The sequence below is a fragment of the Mastigoproctus giganteus genome, chromosome 5 (genome assembly GCF_048544385.1).
Source record: "Mastigoproctus giganteus isolate SK-2022 chromosome 5, ASM4854438v1, whole genome shotgun sequence".
NCBI lineage: Eukaryota > Metazoa > Arthropoda > Arachnida > Uropygi > Thelyphonidae > Mastigoproctus > Mastigoproctus giganteus.
This window is the reverse complement of record NC_143579.1, coordinates 112907444-112930516: the sequence shown is the minus strand read 5'-3', so window position 1 is coordinate 112930516 and position 23073 is coordinate 112907444. Positions and strand designations below refer to the sequence as shown.

Below are 23073 nucleotides of genomic sequence, written 5' to 3'. Positions count from 1 at the left end.
CACACTCCAAATTTCAACCTTTAACTAAAGGCTGTTTAAGAGAAGAATGTTGAATATCGTGTTTGGCTTGTTTCCAATTCTTCAGTTTCATTTTCTGCCTACACCAAAGCTCGCAAAAATTATAAAGCAGTTATTAATCAGTCCAAACTAGATTTAAAACAGGCTAAGAGTAGAAAACTTGATTCTTGCCCTAATGGCAGCCGAACATTCTGGTCTCTTGCCAAAGCTATTAGCTGCAACCTTTGCCCATCTCTGCTCCCACCTCTGTCAAGCCGACCGGGCTAGCTGAGTGGGTAAAGTACCTGCCCGGCAACCCAAAGGTCGCGGGTTCGATTCCCGCCTCGGGCTTGGATCAAAGTACTGCAAAAACCTTGGGAGGTGCAATATGGCCACAGAAGCCGATGCGCCAACAACTACCAAATCAAAAAAAAAAAAAAAAAAAAACCTCTGTCAAAACCAGATGGTTCTGTTGTCACTTCAGCCAAGGATAAAGCTGAAGTGACAACCAAACTGCTAGCATCTCATTTTTCTTCCAACTCATGTATAAATGATCTTGGTAAAACACCTCCCACCATTCAAAACACGCTCCATTCAATGCCTCCTGTGGTCTTCTGAAGGATTTTAGTATTAGTATTAGTAAAAAAAAAAAAACTACACGGCTGAAATGTTTGATCCTTTAGGCACCTCAGAGCACAACTTGGTGATTGTCTCTTCTCCAACAGAGCCTTTATCTCATGGCTATTCCCAACCACCTTTTTGTTTGGCATTACAAGAATTCAAAATGGGATGACCTGCGAGATTTCTATTCTTCTTTTCCTTGGACAGATTACTGTTTCAAAACTTCTGATGTCAACATTTGTTCAGATCGTGTCAGTAAAATTATTCTTGCAGGAATGGAATCCTTTATCCCACACTCCACTTTCAAATATCGTCCATTAACTAAACCTTGGTTTTCCAATAAATGTGCTAAGGATGTTCAAGGGAAGAATATTGCATATCGTAATTGGTTGTTTCTAATTCTTCATTTTCTGCCTACACAAAAGCTCGCAACAATTGTAAAGCAGTTATTAATCAGTCCAAACTAGAGTTTGAACAGGCTAAGAGTAGAAAACTTGCTTCTTGCCCTAATGGTAGCTGAGCATTCTGGTCTCTTGCCAAAGCTATTGGCCGCAACTTTTGCCCATCTCTGCTCCCACCTCTGTCAAAACCAGATGGTTCTGTTATCAATTAAGCCAAGGATAAAGTTGACCTGCTAGCATCCCATTTTTCTTCCAATTTATGTATTAATGATCTTGGTAAAACACATCCCACCATTCCCAACACACTCCATTCAATGCCTCCTGTGGTCTTCCATCAAAAGGATTTCTTTTGACGGAAGAGATATGCTAAGAAAGCTCCAGGTCCTGATGATATTTCTCCACTTGTTCTCAAAACCTGTGCTCCTGAACTTACTCCTGTTCCTTGCTGCCTTTTTTCACTTTTGCATTCCAAAGGTGTTTTTCCTTCTGCTTGGAAATTTGCTTATATCCAAACAGTTCCTAAAAAGGGTGACAAATCCTTTACATCCAGTTATCATCCCATTGCAATTACTTCTACTCTTTCTAAAATAATGGAGAAATCAATTAACGCCGCCAACTCTTAAACTACTTTGAAAACTTCTGCCTGATCAACAATCACCATTAATATTAGTCTTTTAACCTCAAGTGTTACTTGAATGACAAAAGATTGGGAACCACTGCTCTACACACTGACCTCCCATATATTAGGTTCAGATATAACACCTGAGAACATTGTGATCATTGGTGTTAATCTGATATACTTTTTCATGCAAAAGGAATGACAAGTGCAGTGGTGCTTCTGACAAGAGGGCAGCTATGTTTGAACACTGCCCAGTTGTTATGGTTTTTAGCAAAAGGGGATCCTGGGCCATATTGTGCCTGGTCATGATTTACTTATGACTAATCTTATAGATTATGATGATCAGAGACAATTATATAAATATATGCATCTCATATAATAGTGAAAAAGTTGTTCAAAATTTGCATCAATGCCAAAAATGTGTGATAAGTTTAACTGCAAGTCAGACAGTGAGCAAAAGCTGGATTTCTAGATACTTGACTGTTGAGGACATTCACTGAGAATGTCTCTTATGTCTGGTTGTTAACTGGGATTGACAGAAAGAACATCGAGGAGGTATCTCTACCATAAGCAAATACAAATAAGCTGGATGGAAATTACCAATGCAGAGTCTTGCCAGAATTACTTTGCACCTGTTTCTCCTAAAACTAGATTCTTGAGGCTGTCACAGATATTCTCTCATGTATGACAAGCTGGGCTTTGCTACCTGGGAGTCTAAAACACCCTAATGAACTGATATTTGGGTGATATTAAAGTCAAGTGGACCTAATTTCAGCAACGTTCGGTTGGTCTGTGAAAGACAAATCCTTTATTTACACATTCACAATAGTGACATGGTAAATAACCCAGGTATAACCCCATTGTGCAAGTCCATAGTTTGCTGATGATAGGCACATTTCATTCCACTTTCCAGTTTCAGAAACTTTTTTTTTTTTTTATGAAACCCCAAACATGAGAGGTATTAGAACATATAGTACTTAGTACTATGCATGGGTTGAGGGTTGAAAGAAGATACTTGTTCAAATTAGAACTGAATTTCTGTAGTTCATAATTTTCAGAAAATATGCATTAAGGGAGGTAGTTCCAGAAAATGGAAGTTGAATTAATAGATGAGGAAACCACATATTCAGACTGGTTTGGAAAAGAAAGCAGGAATTATAGAAGCCAATTCAGAAGAACATTGCCCATGGAAGTATCTATAGAAAAGGCATGCAGCAGAAACAAAACATATATGAGACAGAGTGGAGAGACTTTGTTAGAGATGAGTCTTAATTAACCTAATTGTTGCCCTCTTTTGAATGGAATAGTCAAAGAGAGGTTTGGGGGCACCACTCCACATGTGGGAACAATATTCCATTATAGGGGAGGCTTGTAATTTGTACAGAGTAAACAGTTGTCTGGAAGAAAAATAATGTCAAGAGAAAAAGTAAAAAACACAGTTTTTTAGATGCAGAGGAAGCAATATTTGTAATGTGCTTATGCCAAGAGAGATTAGAAATCAGGGTAATCACCAATAGAGATATATGATCTTACCTACAAATCAGAGTGCCATTGAATAAAAGCATAGGAGCAGAAGAATCCTCTTTGCAAGATATCGCCAAATCTTCCAAGTTAACTACCAGCCAACAAGAGACCAAAACCTACTCAACATAATCTACTCTTTGGCGATATGTCAACTTGAAGAAACCACAGGCCACATGTTTCAATCAGACCATCATCCAATCATATTTACAGCTACGCCTCACATAACGCGAGTTCGATTAACATGATATTCAGTTAACGCTATTTGAAAAATGACACCACTTTTTCACGATGAAAATATCCAGTTAATGCGATCTTTTTTTTTTTATGCAATAGTTGAAAAAGATTTGAATCGCGCATTAAGCTTACCGCGAGTCGTACGGTCAATAAACAAACGTTTGCCTGCCTGTCTCAGCATGTGCCATCAACCATCGGAAGAAGATGTGTTTGTCTCCTGCTAATAAAGTCAATACAGATTTGCATTTAAAAATTCAAATTTTTAAATGAGCCAGGTGAAAATGTTACCGCGAAGGAAGTAACGGTAAAAGAATTAGATGAAATCTTTCATATCGCATAGAACCTCAAACAAAAGGTTTGATGTTCTCTGTGATATTTATTTCGCCAGGGCCCAGAGAAGATTGTTGTCGGCTATCGGAAATTGATTGATGAAAAGAGAAAGTCAACACTGTTCAAATATTTCTGCAACAGTAATTTCCTCATTGTGTGTTTTATGTCAGAGGTTCCCAAAATTTCTCAGTTCACGGCATCTTTAATATCTGTTGTTGTTGTTATTTGGTTTTTAGGAGCATTAGCAACTAAGGCCATATTGCTCCTGGATATGCGGTGGTCATTCCCTGACCTTTCCGCATCCTCCGTATTTGGTGGTCACGGGCTTGAACCCCGATCTAATCAAGAAGCATGTGCTACGCACTGCTGCTCCTTCCCACCTGGCTACAGAGGCGCCCTTTAATATCTCAGTAATTTTTTCAAGGCGCACCCAGACCAAAAGAAATACCTAACAGTTTTGTTTAGTAGTTAGATCCAAACAACTTAATAAGAAATGCTGAAACTGTGAACTACCTCGAGCTAGTAGTTAACACGGTGTCCGACAGATGTCGAGTATCGCTGTGTTTCCCTTGAAAATTTAAAATATTCCACGGTGCACAGTTTAAGAACCGCTGTTTTATGCAATAAACATTTAATTCCATAATTATTTTCATTATCTTTTACATTATATACAGTTAAAAAATTTAATTAAAAGGTATTTTTAAAATTCTTTATGGACATTCCAGAAGGTCAAGGACCAATTATAATTTTTCCTATTGGTTATTATATTCGATTAACGCGTTTGCACTCGCGGGACGAATTAATCGCATTAATCGAGGCCCGCCTGTACAGCTCCCCTACCCAAAAAAAAAAAAGCTTCAATATCCCCGAAACCAAATCTGTACAAAAGGTCACTGACCCATAGTTTCCGAATCCAGTGTGGTGCATTGAAGCTGCATCTACTATCCCATAGAACAGCCAAATAGATCAATACTGTCGCTCTTCACACTACTACCAAGAGCATTACCATCACTCCACACTCCACAGTGTGGTGGACTCCCCAACTGAACCAAAGTTTTCCACTCCAAATAACCACTGCACACCAAATGGAAAGCTCCTGGCCCCATCCAAGATCACATTGCATTCTCCAGAGCTAGGGCCGAATTCAACAGATACAAATCAATTTAGGCGATTAAGGAGCATCTTGAAAAGGGGGAACCATTCTACAAGGCTAGCTTTCCCACTGACATCGACCCGGTTGAGTGGCTCAACTACACTTCCAAATTTTCCAAGCAGCCTCCAGCTCTAGCTAACCTACCAGATTTCAGTCACTCTCATCCCACTGATAATCTCACTAAAATCCAAATTTTTAAGCAACAGCCAATACAGGCCATTAATGCTCTCCTTCTCACAGCAAACACTGGTGACGATGGTATCCCCCAGTTCATCATCAAATACTTAAGCATCTTCATCATCAGTCCTCTTCTAACCTATACAACAGATGCCTTGCAGATCATTACTTACCACAGTGAAACAGGTAATGTGCCGGACCCTTCCTAAGCATCAAAAAGTAGTCCTCCCAAACCAACACAGGCCCATCGCTTGCACTTCTGTATTTCTAAAAATTATGGAGAAAGCACTACTACCATCTATCATCCCACAAATCCTTTGTAACCATCCTCAGCAAATATACTGTGGGATCACAGGAAGATCAACTATAACTAACCCTGCCATAACCACACTGCACATCTTAGAATCCTTATAACAAAGACAGGAGCTGTCAGTTATATATATGACATTGATGCCCTCTATATCACCAAATTCCTATATCTATTAGAAAGGTACTTCAGTTTCCGCCACAATGTTCTCTGGTTCCTAAAATCACTCGTCTCCAAGAGGACTCTTGTGCTAAAAATCGGAAGGAAGACCTTCATGCATCATATAACTGCTGGTGTGCCTTAAGGGGGGGGGGGCCTGTCCGGCATTCCCTTCATGGCAATCATGGCGCCTTTTGTGGCCAACAAGTTCAACTGGATTACATATGCTGAGGATGTCAAGCTGCTTAATAGGATATCGCCACCCAACACCATGCAGAAAAATCAACGGGAAACTACAAGACATAGCTGACTACCTCACCGCATTCAACCTCCAAATTAACCCTCCGAAATCAGCGCATATCATCTTTTCACTAAAGGTCAGTCCAACAATGGATCCACAGTTCCAAGTCTTCAAATGCAAAAAGATCTGGGAATCGTTTTTGACCCCAAGCTATTCTTCACCAAGCTCATTAATCTCATATTTTTGAAGCTGACTTCACTATGCTGGGTTGCCAAGCAACAGCTACTCCACACCAACAACACACACCTGGTAAAAAGATAAATTGTATCAAACCTATACCCATCAGTACTATATGCTTCAGAGATATAGGCCTTGGCTGTCGAATCCAACCTTAAAAGGATATTCGCTGCTGAATTCTGGTTGTTAAAATTTGGCAACACCAAACTCCAGTTCTCAGAGCAACAGAGATAGCAAGTGCCCTTCAACTGCGCAGGCTCCAATCTTACATCAGAGAAAGAAGGCTACTATTCACAGTCAAGATGGCCATGGGTAAAATCACAAAGCCGAATTTCTTGGAACCATCTGGGCAAATTCGTCCCCCCCCCATCTTCAGTCTTCAGAACATCTGCTAGCAAACCATAACCAGCTAGTACTTAACTGACCGATTCCTGCCAAAGCAAATGCTGCCCTCACTGCAAACGACCGACGGCTACCTCCAAAAAATGCCCAACAACCAAAGACACAGGAAGGGAATCCTTGCCGAACTTAAAATTTAGAACTGTGCAATTGTCTCAACATATATTCTATAACATGTATTCTCATATAGATGTATGTGTATCACTTTGATATGTGTATTACCCCAGGGGCTCACATCTGGTGAGTATGGGCTAGGCACAAGCAGGGTATCATCCTTATTCCCTTTTTTGGTGATTCCCTCCTAATTCTCTCTCTCTCTCTCTCTCTCTCTCTCTCTCTCTCTCTCTCTCAGGGTACTCAAATTTTTTTTGGCTGGTGCAGCATAAGCCTCAGGCTTCCTTGCACCATATGGCTAATAATAATAATATTATTATTATTAATAATCTCTTATGTATCTCTGTTGTCTGTATAATTGTAATATGCAGGTCATACTACAATTGAAGATTCTATTTTATTCTATCAGGACTGAGTTTTAGCAGAATTAAATTCAACAATGTTATCTTGGAAAAAAAAAAAAAAAAAAACACGAAGGGCTTAAAAAGGGAAGCTTGGAGGGGGACAGGCATTATGTGTATTATCAGACAGTCTAAAACACTGATGGATCCAACATCTTTCTATTTTAGAAGAATTAGAAGTCTGGTTGGCTTGCCACCCTAAAGTACACTCATGCTCACCTCATTGGAAATCCCTCTTACGTCACTTTGGTGGCAATGAACATGCAGAGTGGGTCTCTCTAAGATGCCTGATCAGCATGAAGAGGAAAAGACCAAACCCTCCAGCAATTTATATGTGTATCTCTTAAGTTTGCATGTATTTTTCTCTTATGTATGACAACACGACGAAAAAAAATGGCCTTCAATCCCCAGCAGCTTTCACTCTCCCTCCTGTGGAAGCAGAGGGTGCAAAGAATCTCTTGATATGACCAGGCTGCCATGCACGGAAACCAAAACTGGCCTGTTACAACATAAAGTCACTCATTCGTGAAGATAGGATATTAGAGCTGGAAAAGGAATTACAAAACATGAATTGGAATATCATTAGCTTGGCTGAAACAAGAAGAAGAAATGACACAATATAATAGCGTAGCTTAATTTAATTTATTATGATACTCACCTTTTTATAATCTGCATTGATGTTGGAATAAATTGGATGATCAATGTTCAATTTCAACATTGACAACCAAGGACAAAGACGTGCACTTCTATTTCGTGCACACATTTTAATTCTTTTTTAACTCCTAACTTATTCATGCTAACTTAAATTTAAAATTATCATCCAATTTATTCCAACATCAATGCAGATTATAAAAAGGTGAGTATCATAATAAATTAAATTAAGCTACGCTATTATATTGTGTCAGTTATAAATGGTACTTTAAGAGATCTACAATTTTCGAATTGAAGAAGAAATGAATCACAAGTTTATCAAGTGGAAATCTGCTGTACACCATGGAAACAGTGAAGGTGGAGTTGGCTTTCTAGTCCATAAAGATATTAAAAATAACATTTTGGAATTCAAAAGTACATCATCGAGGGCGTCAAGACTACTACTCAAGATTTCTAAGAGGTACAAACTAAAGGTTATAAAGATATATGCACCGACATCAAGCCATGATGATGAAAAGGTTGAAAAAACATACACTGAAACTTGCTACACCATCATTATGGGGGATTTCAATGCTGAGGTTGGAAAGACACAAAATAGCACAGTAATGGAAACTATAGGAAATTTTGGAATTGGTGAAAGACTTGTGGAATTTGAAAAATCTTGAGGCATGTCAATAATGAACACTTTTTTTTCAAGAAAAGGGTGAACAGTAAGTGGACATGGAAAGGCCCAAATGGATTAAAAAGTAATGAAATTGACTTCATCCTCACTAACAGAAGATATATTGTGAACAATGTTACCATCCTGAAATGGCAATGATGAATGTTAGAAGTGATCACAGAATGGTAAGATGCACATTTGATGTAGATGTAAGAAAAGAAAGAAAAAAACTGACTCGAGTAAATAATATGACGGTCTTTCAGATAATAGAAGTGGAGTAAAAGCAGTATGTACTTGAACTTAGGAACAAGTTTGAGCATCTCCAGAACTTTCAGGACCAAGATATCAATGAGGAATACAACTTTCTGAAAATTATAAAGCCCAAAAAACCTATAGGTAAAAAGAAATCCAAAGAAAAAGTTTGTTAAAAAACACTTGTCATGATGAATCAAAGGTAACAAATGAAGAGCAAGATAAACACTGACAAAGTCAAAACTGAGTCTACTGAATTATGCAAAGCCATTAGAAAGAGACAAAGAGAGCACCTAAGAAGATTTAACACAAGAAAAGAAAAACAAGCATTAAGGGAAAACAAAGGAATTAAATCAGCAGTAATACAGAAAGAGAAATGATAAATTTGAAGAATAGTAATGGTGTACTTATAAATAGCAGAGAAGGCATAAATTGCAGAAGACTACTCTAAAGTATTATATAAGGAGCAAGGGAATGATGCCAGCTAGTGGGAAAGATTGATCTCAAATTAGGAACACATACGACATACCCAATATCCTTCTTGACGAGATGCACGATTTGAAGAAAATGAAGAATCAAAAAGCCCTGGTTAAGACAAAGTTACTGTAGAGTTGTTAAAATTAAGAGGAAGAGACACAACACAAAAACTGGGAAGACTCTTCACAAAATACATTAGGAAAGACGTGAATCAGCCCATGGAGTGGAATAATGCAATCATAATTTTGCTGCATAAGAAAGGAGATAAATCAGAAATTGGAAATTATAGACCAATTAGCTTGTTGTCCCACATCTACAAGTTGTTCACAAAGGTTATTACCAACAGATTAGATAGAATACTTGATGATAAGCAACCGAAAGAGCAAGCTGGCTTTAGGACAGAATTCTCAAATATGGATCGCCTTTGCATAATATCACAACTAAAGGTGAAAGTAAATGAATAAAAAACACCATTATTCCCAGTGTTTAGCCTGGAGACTAAAGATGGTTTCCACAACTTCTAGCATCCAACAAGCAAAGTGGTGGTATTGCACCAGTTGACGAAATTTGCCCAGTATTGCCTGGTAACACAGAGGCATAGCATTCATTCATCCATCCATTTGGTGTGGACACTACACTTCAAACACCGATCACATTGGTTCACACCTGGATGGTTACCTCCATTATACTAAGTGACGTATTTCCACCCAGGATTATACTCAAGGTTACTAAAAATCCCACCATCAGAAAGGTGCAAGCAGAGGATTTGGATGTCACAGATCAACCGGACTCTGCCAAAATTAGATCCACTTGACTTGAGTGCCAACCAAATATAAGGGCGCCTCCGTAGCCAGGTGGGAAGGAGCAGCAGTGCGTATCACATGCTTCTTGATTAGACCGGGGTTCGAGCCCGTCACCACCAAATACGAAGATGCGGAAAGGTTAGGGAATGACCACCGCATATCCTGGAGCAATATGGCCTTAGTTGCTAATGCTCCTAAAAACTAAACAAACAACAACAACCACCAACTAAATATCAGTTCCATCAGCATTTTAAACTCCCAGATAGCAAGCCCAGCTTGAGATACCTGCGAGAATATCCGTGACAGGTTCAAGAACCAAATTCTCGAATAACCACTACTAATTAAATGCTGGTAATTCTCCAGTGGGGCAAAGATAACTTAGTTGATTTCAATCCTTCTAAAACTCAGTCCTGTCTTATAATTTGCAAAAAGCATTCTCTGCTTCTATGCTTATCTTTGATGACACTCTGATTTGTGGGTAAGACCATATATCTTACTTGTAATTCGGTACTCTTCCTTTGATCAACTGGTATTGCCTTGCTTATAGCAAGATATTATCTTGGTAACCTGTTTTTGAGTGTACCCCACATGGGTGAACATCCTGCACCTTGTGATGATGTGCTAGATTATTTCTGGAGCATGGTGGCATCATCATCATCATCATCTTATCTGTTCTTTTGAGGAGTCCCTGGCACAGATTGTCAGTAGGAATTTCTAATGCAGACTGAGGTTTTTACTTGTAATTCGGTACTCTTCCTTTGATCACTGCTATTGCCTTGCAAGCTTTGGATGTATTATCTTGGTAACCTGACTGTGCACTCCATCTGGGTGACCACCCTGTGACAATGTGCTAGATTATTTCTGGATCATGGTGGCATCATCACAGTCATCTGTCAACCTGGTGGTCCTTGTCAGTGTATTTTCTGTAGATGCTGGTCTTGGATAGCGAACATGAATGTTTCAGTCTTGGGGAAGAGAGTCTCACTGGTAAGTTATGCATTGGAAGCTTTCCTATCTATGTAGTCTTGATAGAGGTCACTGTAGTGTCTGCCATGGAGTACCTTATTCATTCATCTTTCTGTCTTTGTTTCTTTCGTAACTTCATATCTCACTGCACAATTATACCCAGATTTTTTTCATTCTCCACTTCCCTGAGTGTAGTACCACGCAGTTGGTATGTTACTCTGGGGTTATTGCTACCCATATTCAGTACTTTGCATTTGTCAAACTTCAGTTGCCACCTCTCAGCCTATCTGCTCAACTTTTCTAGAACCTGCTGCAGGCATTACTGTCATTAACAATCCTGCCAACCTTTGTATCACCTGCAAACTTGGACATTAAGCTTAATATACCTTCATCAATATCATTGATAAATACAGAAAACAACAATGGGTGCAATACCAAACCCTGAGGAACCCGACTAATAACATTAATTAATAAATAAATAAAGAGCTGTGTCCATTGATTACCACTCTCTGTATTTTTATACTCAATCATCCCTTTATCCATAATGCCATACTTAATGCCACAGTGCTGCAATTTGTACAGTACTCTTCCATGTGCAACAGTATCAAAATTATATGATTTTGCAACAGTATCAAAATTATATGATTAAATTATATGATATCAAAATTATTTTTTGCATCCAGTTCCTTTGTGATCACATCATAGTATCCAATCAAATTGGTCACATATGACTTCCCCTTAACAAACCTATGCTGCGTGTGAACTATAAATGTGCTCTTGTCTAGATGATCCTGCAGTGCCTCGTTAACCAGTGACTCCATTATTTTTCTGGGAACAGAAGTTAAACTAACAGGTCTGTAATTACTCTTGTCACCCTTTGATCCATCTTTGTGAATTGCAGATAGATCAGCACATCTCAAGCCTGTGGGGACATCCTCTGAGTCCAAGGATGCTCTCATAATTATGGCTAAGGGTTTGCTGCCTCCTTTAATATAACTGGATAGATTCCATCCACTCCACGTGTCTTTCTTCTGTTTAACTTCAACAATTTCTCCTCCAATCTGCTCTCAGCTATTACAAAATCCTTTTTCTCCATGTTCCAGTTTTATAAACTTCTGGCATTCTCCTCCCTAAATAACTCCCCATGTGTGAATGTAGATGCAAAATAATCGTAATCGTAAATAATGTAGATGATCATAATCATCATAATATTTGTAATCGTAAATAATGTAGATGATCATAATAATTGTAATTGTAAATAATGTTAATAATTTTAACCATATATAATGTAGATGAAAAATAATTAATAATTACATCAGTAGTTTTCTTGTAATAATCAATGTTGTGGATATCTCTTGCAAGCCCAAAATCTGCTATCTTCATAACATGATCCTCAGTAACAAGCACATTCCTAGCTGCCAAATCACGATGTATACACTGTTAACAAAAATATCAGTTAGTCTGAGATAAATTAATAACATATAAATGTTTATAAAACTCAAAGATAAAATAATAAATTTATTTATTAAAAATAGCTAAGGACTTTATATGTGTCCTATATATAAAAATATAACTTTTTGAATGTTTACATAAATATAAATACAAGCTCACCCACATGATAATGTACTTTGAAATTTTTCTTTATTACAAATTACAATAACAGTTAAACAAAAAAAAACTTCAAAATCACCAAATAATCCTGGTTTTGTGAGCTCATGAGACTAGAAACTGACCAGATAAGATTGGTCAGTTCATAGTCTTGCGAACTCAAAATTTAAAAGCAGTGCTTGTTACATCAACATGAAATTTAACACTGAAATTAGATATTACCATTTGGAGCAGCAGTTCACTCATATAAATGACAGTACATGATATATGCAGTTAAATGGAATGGAACAGAAAGAGAGAACAGTACAATAATCATACATTTAATTTAAAAGGTGCAACAAGCAAATTAATTGAAAACTCAAGAACATTTTATCATTACAGGATTTTGTTTTGTTTTGTGGGCTAAGGTAAAGAAAGCCAACACAATAATGACGAGAAACGCCAGATAACTTACGCGGAAAATTAGTTTCCCAACACCGGACTCTAGTGGTGCTCGCTCGGTAAACAGACAGTAGGTGTTATTAGTCTGGAGCCGAAATCGAGAAGGATATATTGATTGACAGGTAGGCGTGGCAAATGATGAAATGATTGATGGTGGGCTCGACAGATGACAAGCTACTGTGTAGTCATTGGTTGACATTATAATGTGTATTTATGAGTAAAAGCCGGTGCATAATAGTTTTGTAATGAACGATAAACAGGTAATAACAGCGATGAATCTTTTAAAGATGGAAGAAATTTGTAAAGAAAATAAAACGTTGGTTCATTTTTTGATGAAAACTAAATAAAAGTTTTGTTCCGTTCATTTTTATGTTCTTCATTACATTTTTTTTCTCATTATTAAAAGCAGATTTTTGGAGTTCATGAGTATTTTTACTATATTGTTGATTTAGGTTTGGTTACGAAAAAAGGAAAGGTTTCTTTATTTTTCATTATATTTTGTAACTTGACCTTTTTCACCATTAGGGCATCTTATTGAACAAGAAAATAAAAATACAGTCATAAAAAAATTTATTTTTTTATGAATGTATTTCTAAATATGACTGTGATTTTAAAGAAAGAAGGTTAGGTTATCCCCTCCAATTTGGGAGGAGTAGAGGTAACCTGATCTTTACCATTATGGAAAGAATTCATTAGAGCATATGCGATTAGGGTAAGTTACCGTTAGTGCTTCTGAGTGGTACTAAACCGATGTTATCATGTGCTGTGTTTGCACACCAATCAGCACATCGTTTGCCATGCCTACCTGTCAATCAATATATCGTTCTCGACTTTGCTCCAGCCCGATAACTCCTACCGTCTGTTTATCGAGCGAGCAGCGCTAGAGTGCCGTATCAGGAAACTAATTTTCTGCATAAGTTATCCAACTTTTTTCCGTCATTCTCGTGTTGGCTCTCTTTACCTTCGCTGTTTTGTGTAGCTCAGGTTGTACTCAAACATCCCTACTGCTTGCAAAGCCAGAACATTAAAACTGCATTCCAGACCATTAAAATTGCATTCATCATGAAACCAAAGCACAGTGTGTGCTTCGGTTTCATGAAGCAAAATTGGTCACAACTACATAAATAAATTTTTGCATAACTTTATCTGCCTCACTCTATTTACAGGTAGCATAAACTCTTGGAGATGATGCCCCTGTCAAAGAAAGAACAGTGGTAGTTACCTATATTCACTTATTATGATAAATTGTGGAACAAGGCTATTTGGTCAGTTGCTAATCTTTTGAACTCATAAAATCAGGATATTTCTGGTGATAACTTTGAGATTATTTTGCTTAATTATTGTTGTAATTTTTAGTAAAAGAAAATTTAAGCCTCAATCATGCAGGCAATCATGCTTATTTTTGTATTTGCCTAAGTATTTAAAAAGTTATAGTTTTATATATGGAATGGTTATAAAGACTAAAAAGTGAAGCATCAGAGAAAAAAAATTTCTTTATACAGTTAGATTAGACCACTGTTCACTGCCAAACGGCCAAAATTTACATAATATTAAGATGTGACATATGTATAAAAATGGGAAGCTAGACTTTCATGTTAGGCCTTTCTGACCTTTTCAAACTCTCAAAGATGTAACATGATTAATCTTTGTGATAACTTTAAGGTTATTTTATAGTTAGTATTATCACTTGATAATACATATTTAAGAGAAACCATAACACTTTAACAGGGAGTGAAAACTTTTTTTTTTGCTCACCAATGTTATCTTTGTCAGATAAAATCTGCTTAAGTGTAGAAGGCAAAGGCAGTTGGTTAAAAGAAGTATAAGCTTTAGATTACTCATTAGAAAAATGAGGGCAGATTAAAAAATGTTGACTGCTAAAGTAACACTACAATGTTCACATACAGGAGAAACCTCCGCTGTCAGAAGATATGTCACAAATGTGAATCTCTAGATGGAATAAATGGTCCAGAGTGGATCATGTCTAAAGAAACTACACCAAAATTTTTAGAGTAGGTGGTTAGTTTCTATGTAACACAGTAACTGAGCATTTACTATCTTTTCTAATACCTTAACATCAGGGCTGGCAGAACACAGTAAGCCTGATAAGCAGGGCATAGGGGTGCTAATGTCTGGGGGCACCAAAATTCAAAATTTTTATTACAATAATATTTAATAAAAGTATATCAAGGGCACCAAATGCATTTCTGCCTAGAGGCACCAAAAACGTAGTGCCATTGCTGCATTACATAAACAACTTGTGAGTGCTATTTGATGATAATTAGTTGTAACTTTTGGATTTTTGCCTACCTTAGGAAATGCTAATACGACAGTTTTATTCCAAGAGAATGGGAATTGCTTATCAAAAAAAAAGGTCCTGTTATACAAGGAAAGCAAATATTCCACTGATACTGCTGAAAGATGTTTTGACAGTGAATAAAATTTGGTTCAATAGCAATTATTGTGGTCAAGAAAGTGCACCATGATGTTTCTTCCATGATAAAAGGTCTACTGTAAGGTTCTTGTGTCTTGGAAAGAAAGCTAATTCCTAATTTTTCAGATCTCTCTTTTTCTCTTGTAAAGCAATAAAGCCTAATGGATAGGATGCTGCTGCCAAAATTTGCTAAGGGTTCCCCTAAAGCATAATTGCTAATCTGATTGCAGTTGATTCAGCAATGGCAATTCCATTGTGCTCATGATCAACAAGGAATATGAAACACTTTCCGTTCATTTTATGGATTTTCATCTATACCACTTTTGGACTATTGATTTTGCTACATATGATGCAAATGGATCCAAGATGCTCTCTATCTCTGACATCTGACCCACCACACTGTAGCACAGCATGTTTGAAAGCAATAAAATTTTCTTTTGTTGGATAGCATCAAAAATAACTCCATGTTTTATTTTGCTCTTTTTAAACTGCAGTGTAGGCTTGCCATACACGAGGGAAGTACAATTATGTTTTTTGAATAGTATGCATTGCTGCCTGAATAACGCACTTCGTAACATAAACTACCACAATGTTAAGTGCTTCCTGACTTACTTTTTGTGGATCTATTTGTATTAATTGAGTAAAGTTAGTCCAGTTAGCTTGATGGCACCCCTGTAACTAAAGTGGATATCACTGAGAAGTGGTCGCTCCCAAGTAAGTTATCAAAAACCTACCATAAAGAACTCAGGGAAAAAAGGATGGGGGAGGGGGGGAATAGACAGATCCAAAGCAAAAACGTACACAGGATACCAATTCCTCTATTGAGAATGAGAGGTCATTATGGTCAAGCATTCATTTTATAATACAACCTCTAGTAATAATATCAGTACTACCCCATAAATTTATGCCCATTAAAGTCTCCTAAAAGTAAGAAAGGTGGTGGCAATTGTGCAGTGAGATCATCCAGTTCGTCTTGGGTAATATCAATTGCAGGAGGTATATATATAGGAGCAAACTATTAAAACAAATCCTAACATAAGGTGGATGGCTATTGCCTCTAAGGTAGTAAGAGGAACCTATTGGAAGCAGGTATGGTTGCTTATAAGGATTACTACCCACCCACCACGATCATAACCATCATCCATTCTGTCCTTGCGAATCATGCCAGTTTTGTAATATGGTGCTGTCACTAGTTTATATATATGTTTCTTGTACACACAGGCAAACTGGTCACATCTTCAACTCTCAAGCAACAATCCATCATTAGCAGGTTGTTGTTGGACGTAACTCCTGTCTAACTACTTACATTACCAATCAGATATTAACTGCAGCTAAATATTCCATTCAAAAATCATGACCTCACAAGTGCTCCCACTGGAAAAACTGGTGGAACACAGATCGCTCTGATGCAAAACATGAGAAAAACCATGCTTGTAACAACTGCAAGTTTCTTACCGCCAGTAATCTAATTGAATATAAAAGACTTAAAGTCAAAGCACGGCGCATTAGGCAGAAAGTCAAATAAGAATCCTGGATTGCATTTACCTCAACTATCCTGAAAGATGCTGACCCATGGATCATCTGGAGAAGAATACAAGCACTAAATGTAAAATTCTTTCGACCACCCTCTCCAATACTCTGCTGGAATGGGAAAGATCTGTCTGCACATAAAGAAATTGCCAATGCATTAGCAGAATCATTCTCTACAATATCTGCTTCTGCCTCTTACTTTGTCTCCTTTAAGTGCATCAAAGCAGACACAGAATGCCACAAATTTAACTTCAACACACATTTTTCGCTTCCATAAAATCAACCGTTTACTTTAACAGAACTTAGGGAATCTTTATAAAAATCTTCATATAATGCTCAGATGGCATTTATTACATTATGCTAAAACAATCACGTGAAGATTACTGAAGTACTCTGCTGATTTTCTAAAGTCATATCTTAACAGAAAATACTTATTAGCTTTCCTGATGCCATTCTTTCATTCTTGTCCTTCCCTGGTTCAAAATTATACACCAATATCTCTTACAAGTTTCAAGGGAAAAAATTTTGAAAGAATGGTTAATACAAGGCTTACATGGATCTTAGAATCAGAGATTTTTTTTATCAGATAATCAGTATAGCTTTCATAAGAGTAGATCCATTCTTGATATACTCTTTGTGGACACATTTAATAGACACTGCTCTTCATGGATTAATATTATTAGTTGGGTTCCACAGGGTTTGGTGTTGGGCCCATTGTTGTTTTCTATATTTATCAATGTTATTGATGAAGGTATATTAAGCTTAATGTCCAAGTTTGCAGGTGATGCAAAGGTTGGCAGGGTTGTTAATGACAGTAATGCCTGCAGCAGGTTCTAGAGAAGTTGAGCAGATGGGCTGAGAGATAGCAACTGAAGTTTAACATTGACAAATGCAAAGTACTGCATATGGGTAGTAATAACCCCAGAGTAATGTACCAACTGTGAGGTACTACACTCAGGAAAGTGGAGAATGAAAAACCTGGGTATAATTGTGCGATGAGATATGAAGTTACAAAAGAAAGAAAGACAGAAAGATGGAAGAATAAGGCACTCCATTGCAGACACAACAGTGACCTCTATCAAGACTACATAGATAGGAAAGCTTCCAATGCATAACTTACCAGTGAGACCCTCTTCCCCAAGACTGAAGGCACCTCTGTAGCCGGGTGGGCAGGAGCAGTAGTGCATAGCACACGCTTCTTGATTAGACCAGGGTTCGAACCCGTGACCACCAAATACGGAGAATGCAGAAAGGTCAGGGAATGACCACCGCATATCCCGGAGCAATATGGCCTTAGTTGCTAATGCTCCTAAAAACCAAATAACAAACAACCACGACTGAAACATTCATGTTCGCTATTGAAGACCAGGATCTACAGAAAATACACTGCCAAGGACCACTAGGTTGACAGATAACAGTGATGATGCCACCATGATCCAGAAATAATCAAACACATCTTCACAGAGTGGTTACCCAAATGGAGTATACAGTCAGGTTACCAAGATAATACATCCAAAGCTAGCAAGGCAATAGCAGTTAATCAAAGGAAGAGTCCGTATTACAAGTAAAAACCGATGTCTGCACTAGAAATTCCTACTGCCAAATTGTCTGCTTGTACCTTTCTGATGGTGGGATTGTTAGTTTGTTGTTATTTGGATTTTAGGAGTATTAGCAACTAAGGCCATATTGCTCCGGGATATGCAGTGGTCATTCCCTGACCTTTCCACATCCTCCATATTTGGTGGTGACAGGCTCGAACCCTGGTCTAATCAAGAAGCGTGTGCTATGCACTGCTGCTCCTTCCCACCTGGCTACGGAGGCACCTGGGATTTTTAGTAACCTTGGGTATAACCTCATGGGAAAATCTAGAAATACATCACTTAGTATAATGGAGGTTACAAAAGAAAGAAAGATGGAAGAATAAGGCACTCCATTGCAGACACAACAGTGACCTCTATCAAGACTACATAGATAGGAAAGCTTCCACCCATGTGTGAACCAATGTGAACAGTGCCTGAAGTGTAGTGTCGCCACCACATGGATGAATGAATGAATGCCATGCTTCTGTGTTACCAGGCAATACTGGGTGAATTTCATCAACTGGTGCAATACCACTACTTTGCTTATTGGATGCTAGAAGTTGTGGAATCCATAGTCTCCAGAGCAAAGCTATGGAGACTAAACACCAGGAATAATGGTGTTTTATATTCATTTACTTTCACCTTTAGCTGTGATATTATGCGAAGGTGATCCATATTTGAGAATTCTATCCTAAAGCCAGCTTGCTCTTTCGGTTGATTCTCATCAAGTATTCTTTCTAATCTGTTGGTAATAACCTTTGTGAACAACTTGTAGATGTGGAACAACAAGCTAATTGGTCTATAATTTCCAATTTCTGATTTATCTCCTTTCTTATGCAGCAAAATTATGATTGCATTATTCCACCCCATGGAAATCGCACCTTTCCTAATGTATTTTGTGAAGAGTCTTCCCAGTTTCTGTGTTGTGTCTTTCCTCCTAATTTTATCAACTCTGCAGTAACTTCATCTTCACCCAGAGCTTTTTGATTCTTCATTTTCTTCAAAGCATGCACCTCATCAGGAAGGATATTGGGTATGTCATATGTGTTGCTAATTTGTGATCTATCTTTCCCACTGCTGGCATCATTCCCTTGCTCCTTATATAATACTTTATAGTAGTCTTCTGCAATTTATGCCTTCTCTGCTATTTATAAGTATACCATCACTATTCTTCAAATTTATCATTTCTCTTTCTGTATTACTGCTCATTACTGCTGATTTAACTCCTTTGCTTTCCCTTAATGCTTGTTCTACTTTTCTTGTACTTAATCTTCTTAAGTGCTCTCTGAGTCTCTTTCTAATGGCTTTGCATAATTCAGTAGACTCAATTTTGACCTTGTCTGTGTTTATCTTCCTCTTCATTTGTTACCTTCGGTTCATCATAATAAGTGTTTTTTAACAAATTTTTTCTTCTTTGGATTTCTTTTTACCTATAGGTTTTTTTGGGCATTTTAAGAAAGTTGTATTCCTCATTGATATCTTGGTCCTGAAAGGTCTGGAAATGCTCAAACTTGTTCCTAAATTCTAATACATACTGCTTTTTCTCTTCTTCTCTTATATCAAAGACCTTTGTATTATTTACTCAAGTCAGTTTTTCCTTTGTTTTCTTACATCTATATCAAATGTGCATCTTACTATTCTGTGATCACTTCTAACATTCACCATTACCATTTCAGGATGGTAACATTGTTCACAATATATCTTCTTTTAGTGAGGATGAAGTCAATTCCATTAGTTGTTAATCCATTTGGGCTTTTAAAAGAGAAAAAGAGAGAACTGCAAAATTATCTTTCTTTCCAATACGTAAAACTGTCGTATTAGCATTTCCTAAGGTAGGTAAAGATCCAAAAGTTACAACTAATTATCATCACATAGCACTCACAAGTTGTTTATGTAAGGCAGGCGTGACAATAAGTTTTTGGTGCCTCTAGGCAGAAATGCATTTGGTGCCCTTGATATACTTTTATTAAATATTATTATAATAAAAATTTCGAATTTCGGTGCCCCCAGACATTATCACCTCTATGCCCTGCTTATCAGGCTTACCGTGTTCTGCCAGCCCATGGCGCCTCCGTAGCCAGGTGGGAAGGAACAGCAGTGCGTAGCACACGCTTCTTGATTAGACCGGGGTTCGAGCCCATCACCACCAAATGCAGATGATGTGGAAAGGTCAGGGAATGACCACCGCATATCCCGGAGCAATATGGCCTAAGCTGCTAATGCTCCTAAAAACCAAACAACAACAACAAACTGCCAGCCCTGATGTAAGGTATTAGAAACGATAGTAAATGCTCAGTTACTGTGTTACATAGAAACTTACCATCTGCTCTAAAAATTTTGGTGTAGTTTCTTTAGACATGATCACTCTGGACCATTTATTCCATCTAGAGATTCACACTTGTGACACCTTTCTTAAGTCAGAGCATTTGGTTGCATCCATATTTTCTGACAGCTGAGGATTCTCCTGTATGTGAACATTGTAATGTTACTTTAGCAGTCAACATTTTTTAATCTGCCCTCATTTTTCTAATGAGCAATGTAAAGCTTATACTTCTTTTAACCCAACTGCCTTTGCCTTCTACACTTAAGCAGATTTTATCTGACAAAAATAACACTGGTGAGCAAAAAAAAAAAAAAAAAAAGTTTTCACTCCCTGTTAAAGTGTTATGGTTTCTCTTAAATATGTATTATCAAGTGATAATGTTAACTATAAAATAACCTTAAAGTTATCACAAAGGTCATGTTACATCTTTGAGAGTTTGAAAAAGTCAGAAAGGCATAAAAACCCTAACATGAAAGTCTAGCTTCCCATTTTTATACATATATCACATCTTAATATTATGTAAATTTTGGCCATTTGGAAATGAACAGAGGACTAACAATATCTAACTGTATAAAGAAATTTTTCTCTCTGATGCTTTATTTTTCAGTTTTTATTGGACATTGAAATGTACACTGCTTAATCTGCATACTCATCAAAGCTGAATCCAACATTTGCAATGCCATTCTCATGAAACAACATCTAGTCATGGTAAATTTATACGTTGAAAGGGTACTTGATATTAGCAGGCAATGTGGAATTGTTATGGACCTATACCCACTAAGGTAAGGGGGGGTGACACCTCCCTGATATAATTCAGAATTTTATTCAGCTGCACTCTTTTCAGGTCTGCTATCAAGACATACTGTCTACATCTCATATTCAGGAATAAGAAGCATCACTGGGATTTATATCAGCTAGTCAGTGCAACTTTATTCGCAATTCAAATCAACAACATAAGATAAGACATCCTCAAAACTGCTGAAGCTGTTTATGCAGATAACTTCACCATTTCTGGCCAGTCGCAAAGCATGAACATCATCAAATGGCAATTCCATCTTGCCAAAAACAAAACTGAATCCTGGACCAGTGGCATATTAGTCACCTGTGGGACCTTGCACTCAGATTTTTTGGGACCCTTTTGATTAGGTAAATATATTTTAATATAAAATGGTATTTTAAAAATGATAATAAAGTACATATTTACCAGATTTAAAAAATTCTCATCTTCATTTGAAAATAATTGAAAAAAAATTAATGATAAACATTCAAAGTAATAGTTAAAAGGCATTGTCTGGCTGTTTAGCTAATGGGATGCGAAATTAGGGAGGTAATTAGGATAGAAATAGACATGCCTGCCCTTGTATTAAACTAATAGCTCAGAGTGGGGAAGAATTTAGATGTAGGAAAGTAAACGATAAATGACTGAATATAAAGCTGATGCTTAGGTTATCCGGGGATACAGTTTCCCATATGTGTGTTAATAACAGCCCTGGCCATTATAGATATATGCATTCGAAAGTGGTTGTTTGTATATCTATATGCACCAATATCTTATAATTAAATTTATACTTCAAATTCAAATTCTATTTAACATTACTGCATACTCTTATATTTATCTTGTTTTTATTACCTAATTACCTTCCTAATTTTGCCTCCCATTATCTAAGCAGCCAAGCAATGCCTTTTAATTATAATACACAATATTTACATATAAATATATATATATATACTTACTAGCTCTATCTCATGCAGCCAGTTGCAAGATAGGCACGTAGTTTCCTGCAAATTACTTAAAAAAAACCTCACAAATACCATTGATAATATGAGTGTTCTCTCTTAGCAGGCATACACAAGTTAGACACATCATTACTATACAAGATACAGTTAAGGTCAGGTGCAATTAACACATAATATGCAATAGTCAGGTACATATAAATGCGAATTAGGGTAACATCTAACATCAGGTTTTGGAATAATGTATAGTAGTTACACGCAACAAGATCATAAATTAACATGGTATGGGAAATGATAATAATGAGCAAATAATGCGTCGGTCTTCAACAAACAGTCCACTACGACACTTGGGAGGGCTGTTAAAAATCCATTACAAGAGCCAACAGCATTTTATATGGGTCACTGTTGAAATTTGCAGCACTACAAATGCTGTAATATCCTGCACATTAGCGAGATCCTTGAAAAGAATTTAAAGTTCAATAAAGATACTAACAAACAATGCACGACTTGCCCAGCAATGGCTAATCAGCCAACAGAAATAGAAGAGAGTCAAGATTATGTTCCGTTTTGCAAAGTAAAAAATACAATATATCTATTAACATGCAAAGTGTGTGAGGTGCAATACACTGGACAAATGAAAAATCCACTACATATAAGAATGAACAGACAGATAAGATAGCAACAATCCTAGAAAAATTG

General features: G+C 37.1%; 1 protein-coding gene across 4 annotated transcripts in view; it reads right to left on the bottom strand.

Moving 5' to 3' along the window:
- The window catches only part of LOC150085645 (fibroblast growth factor receptor 3-like), a 509974-nt gene that overhangs the window by 65993 nt on the left and 420908 nt on the right, over window positions 1-23073 (bottom strand). For all 4 annotated transcript variants that reach the window (XM_090374150.1, XM_090374153.1, XM_090374152.1 and 1 more), the window contains one exon: window positions 12039-12161. In XM_090374150.1, the coding sequence (XP_090230276.1) occupies window positions 12039-12161 (123 nt within the window). The remainder of the gene's footprint in view (window positions 1-12038; window positions 12162-23073) is intronic.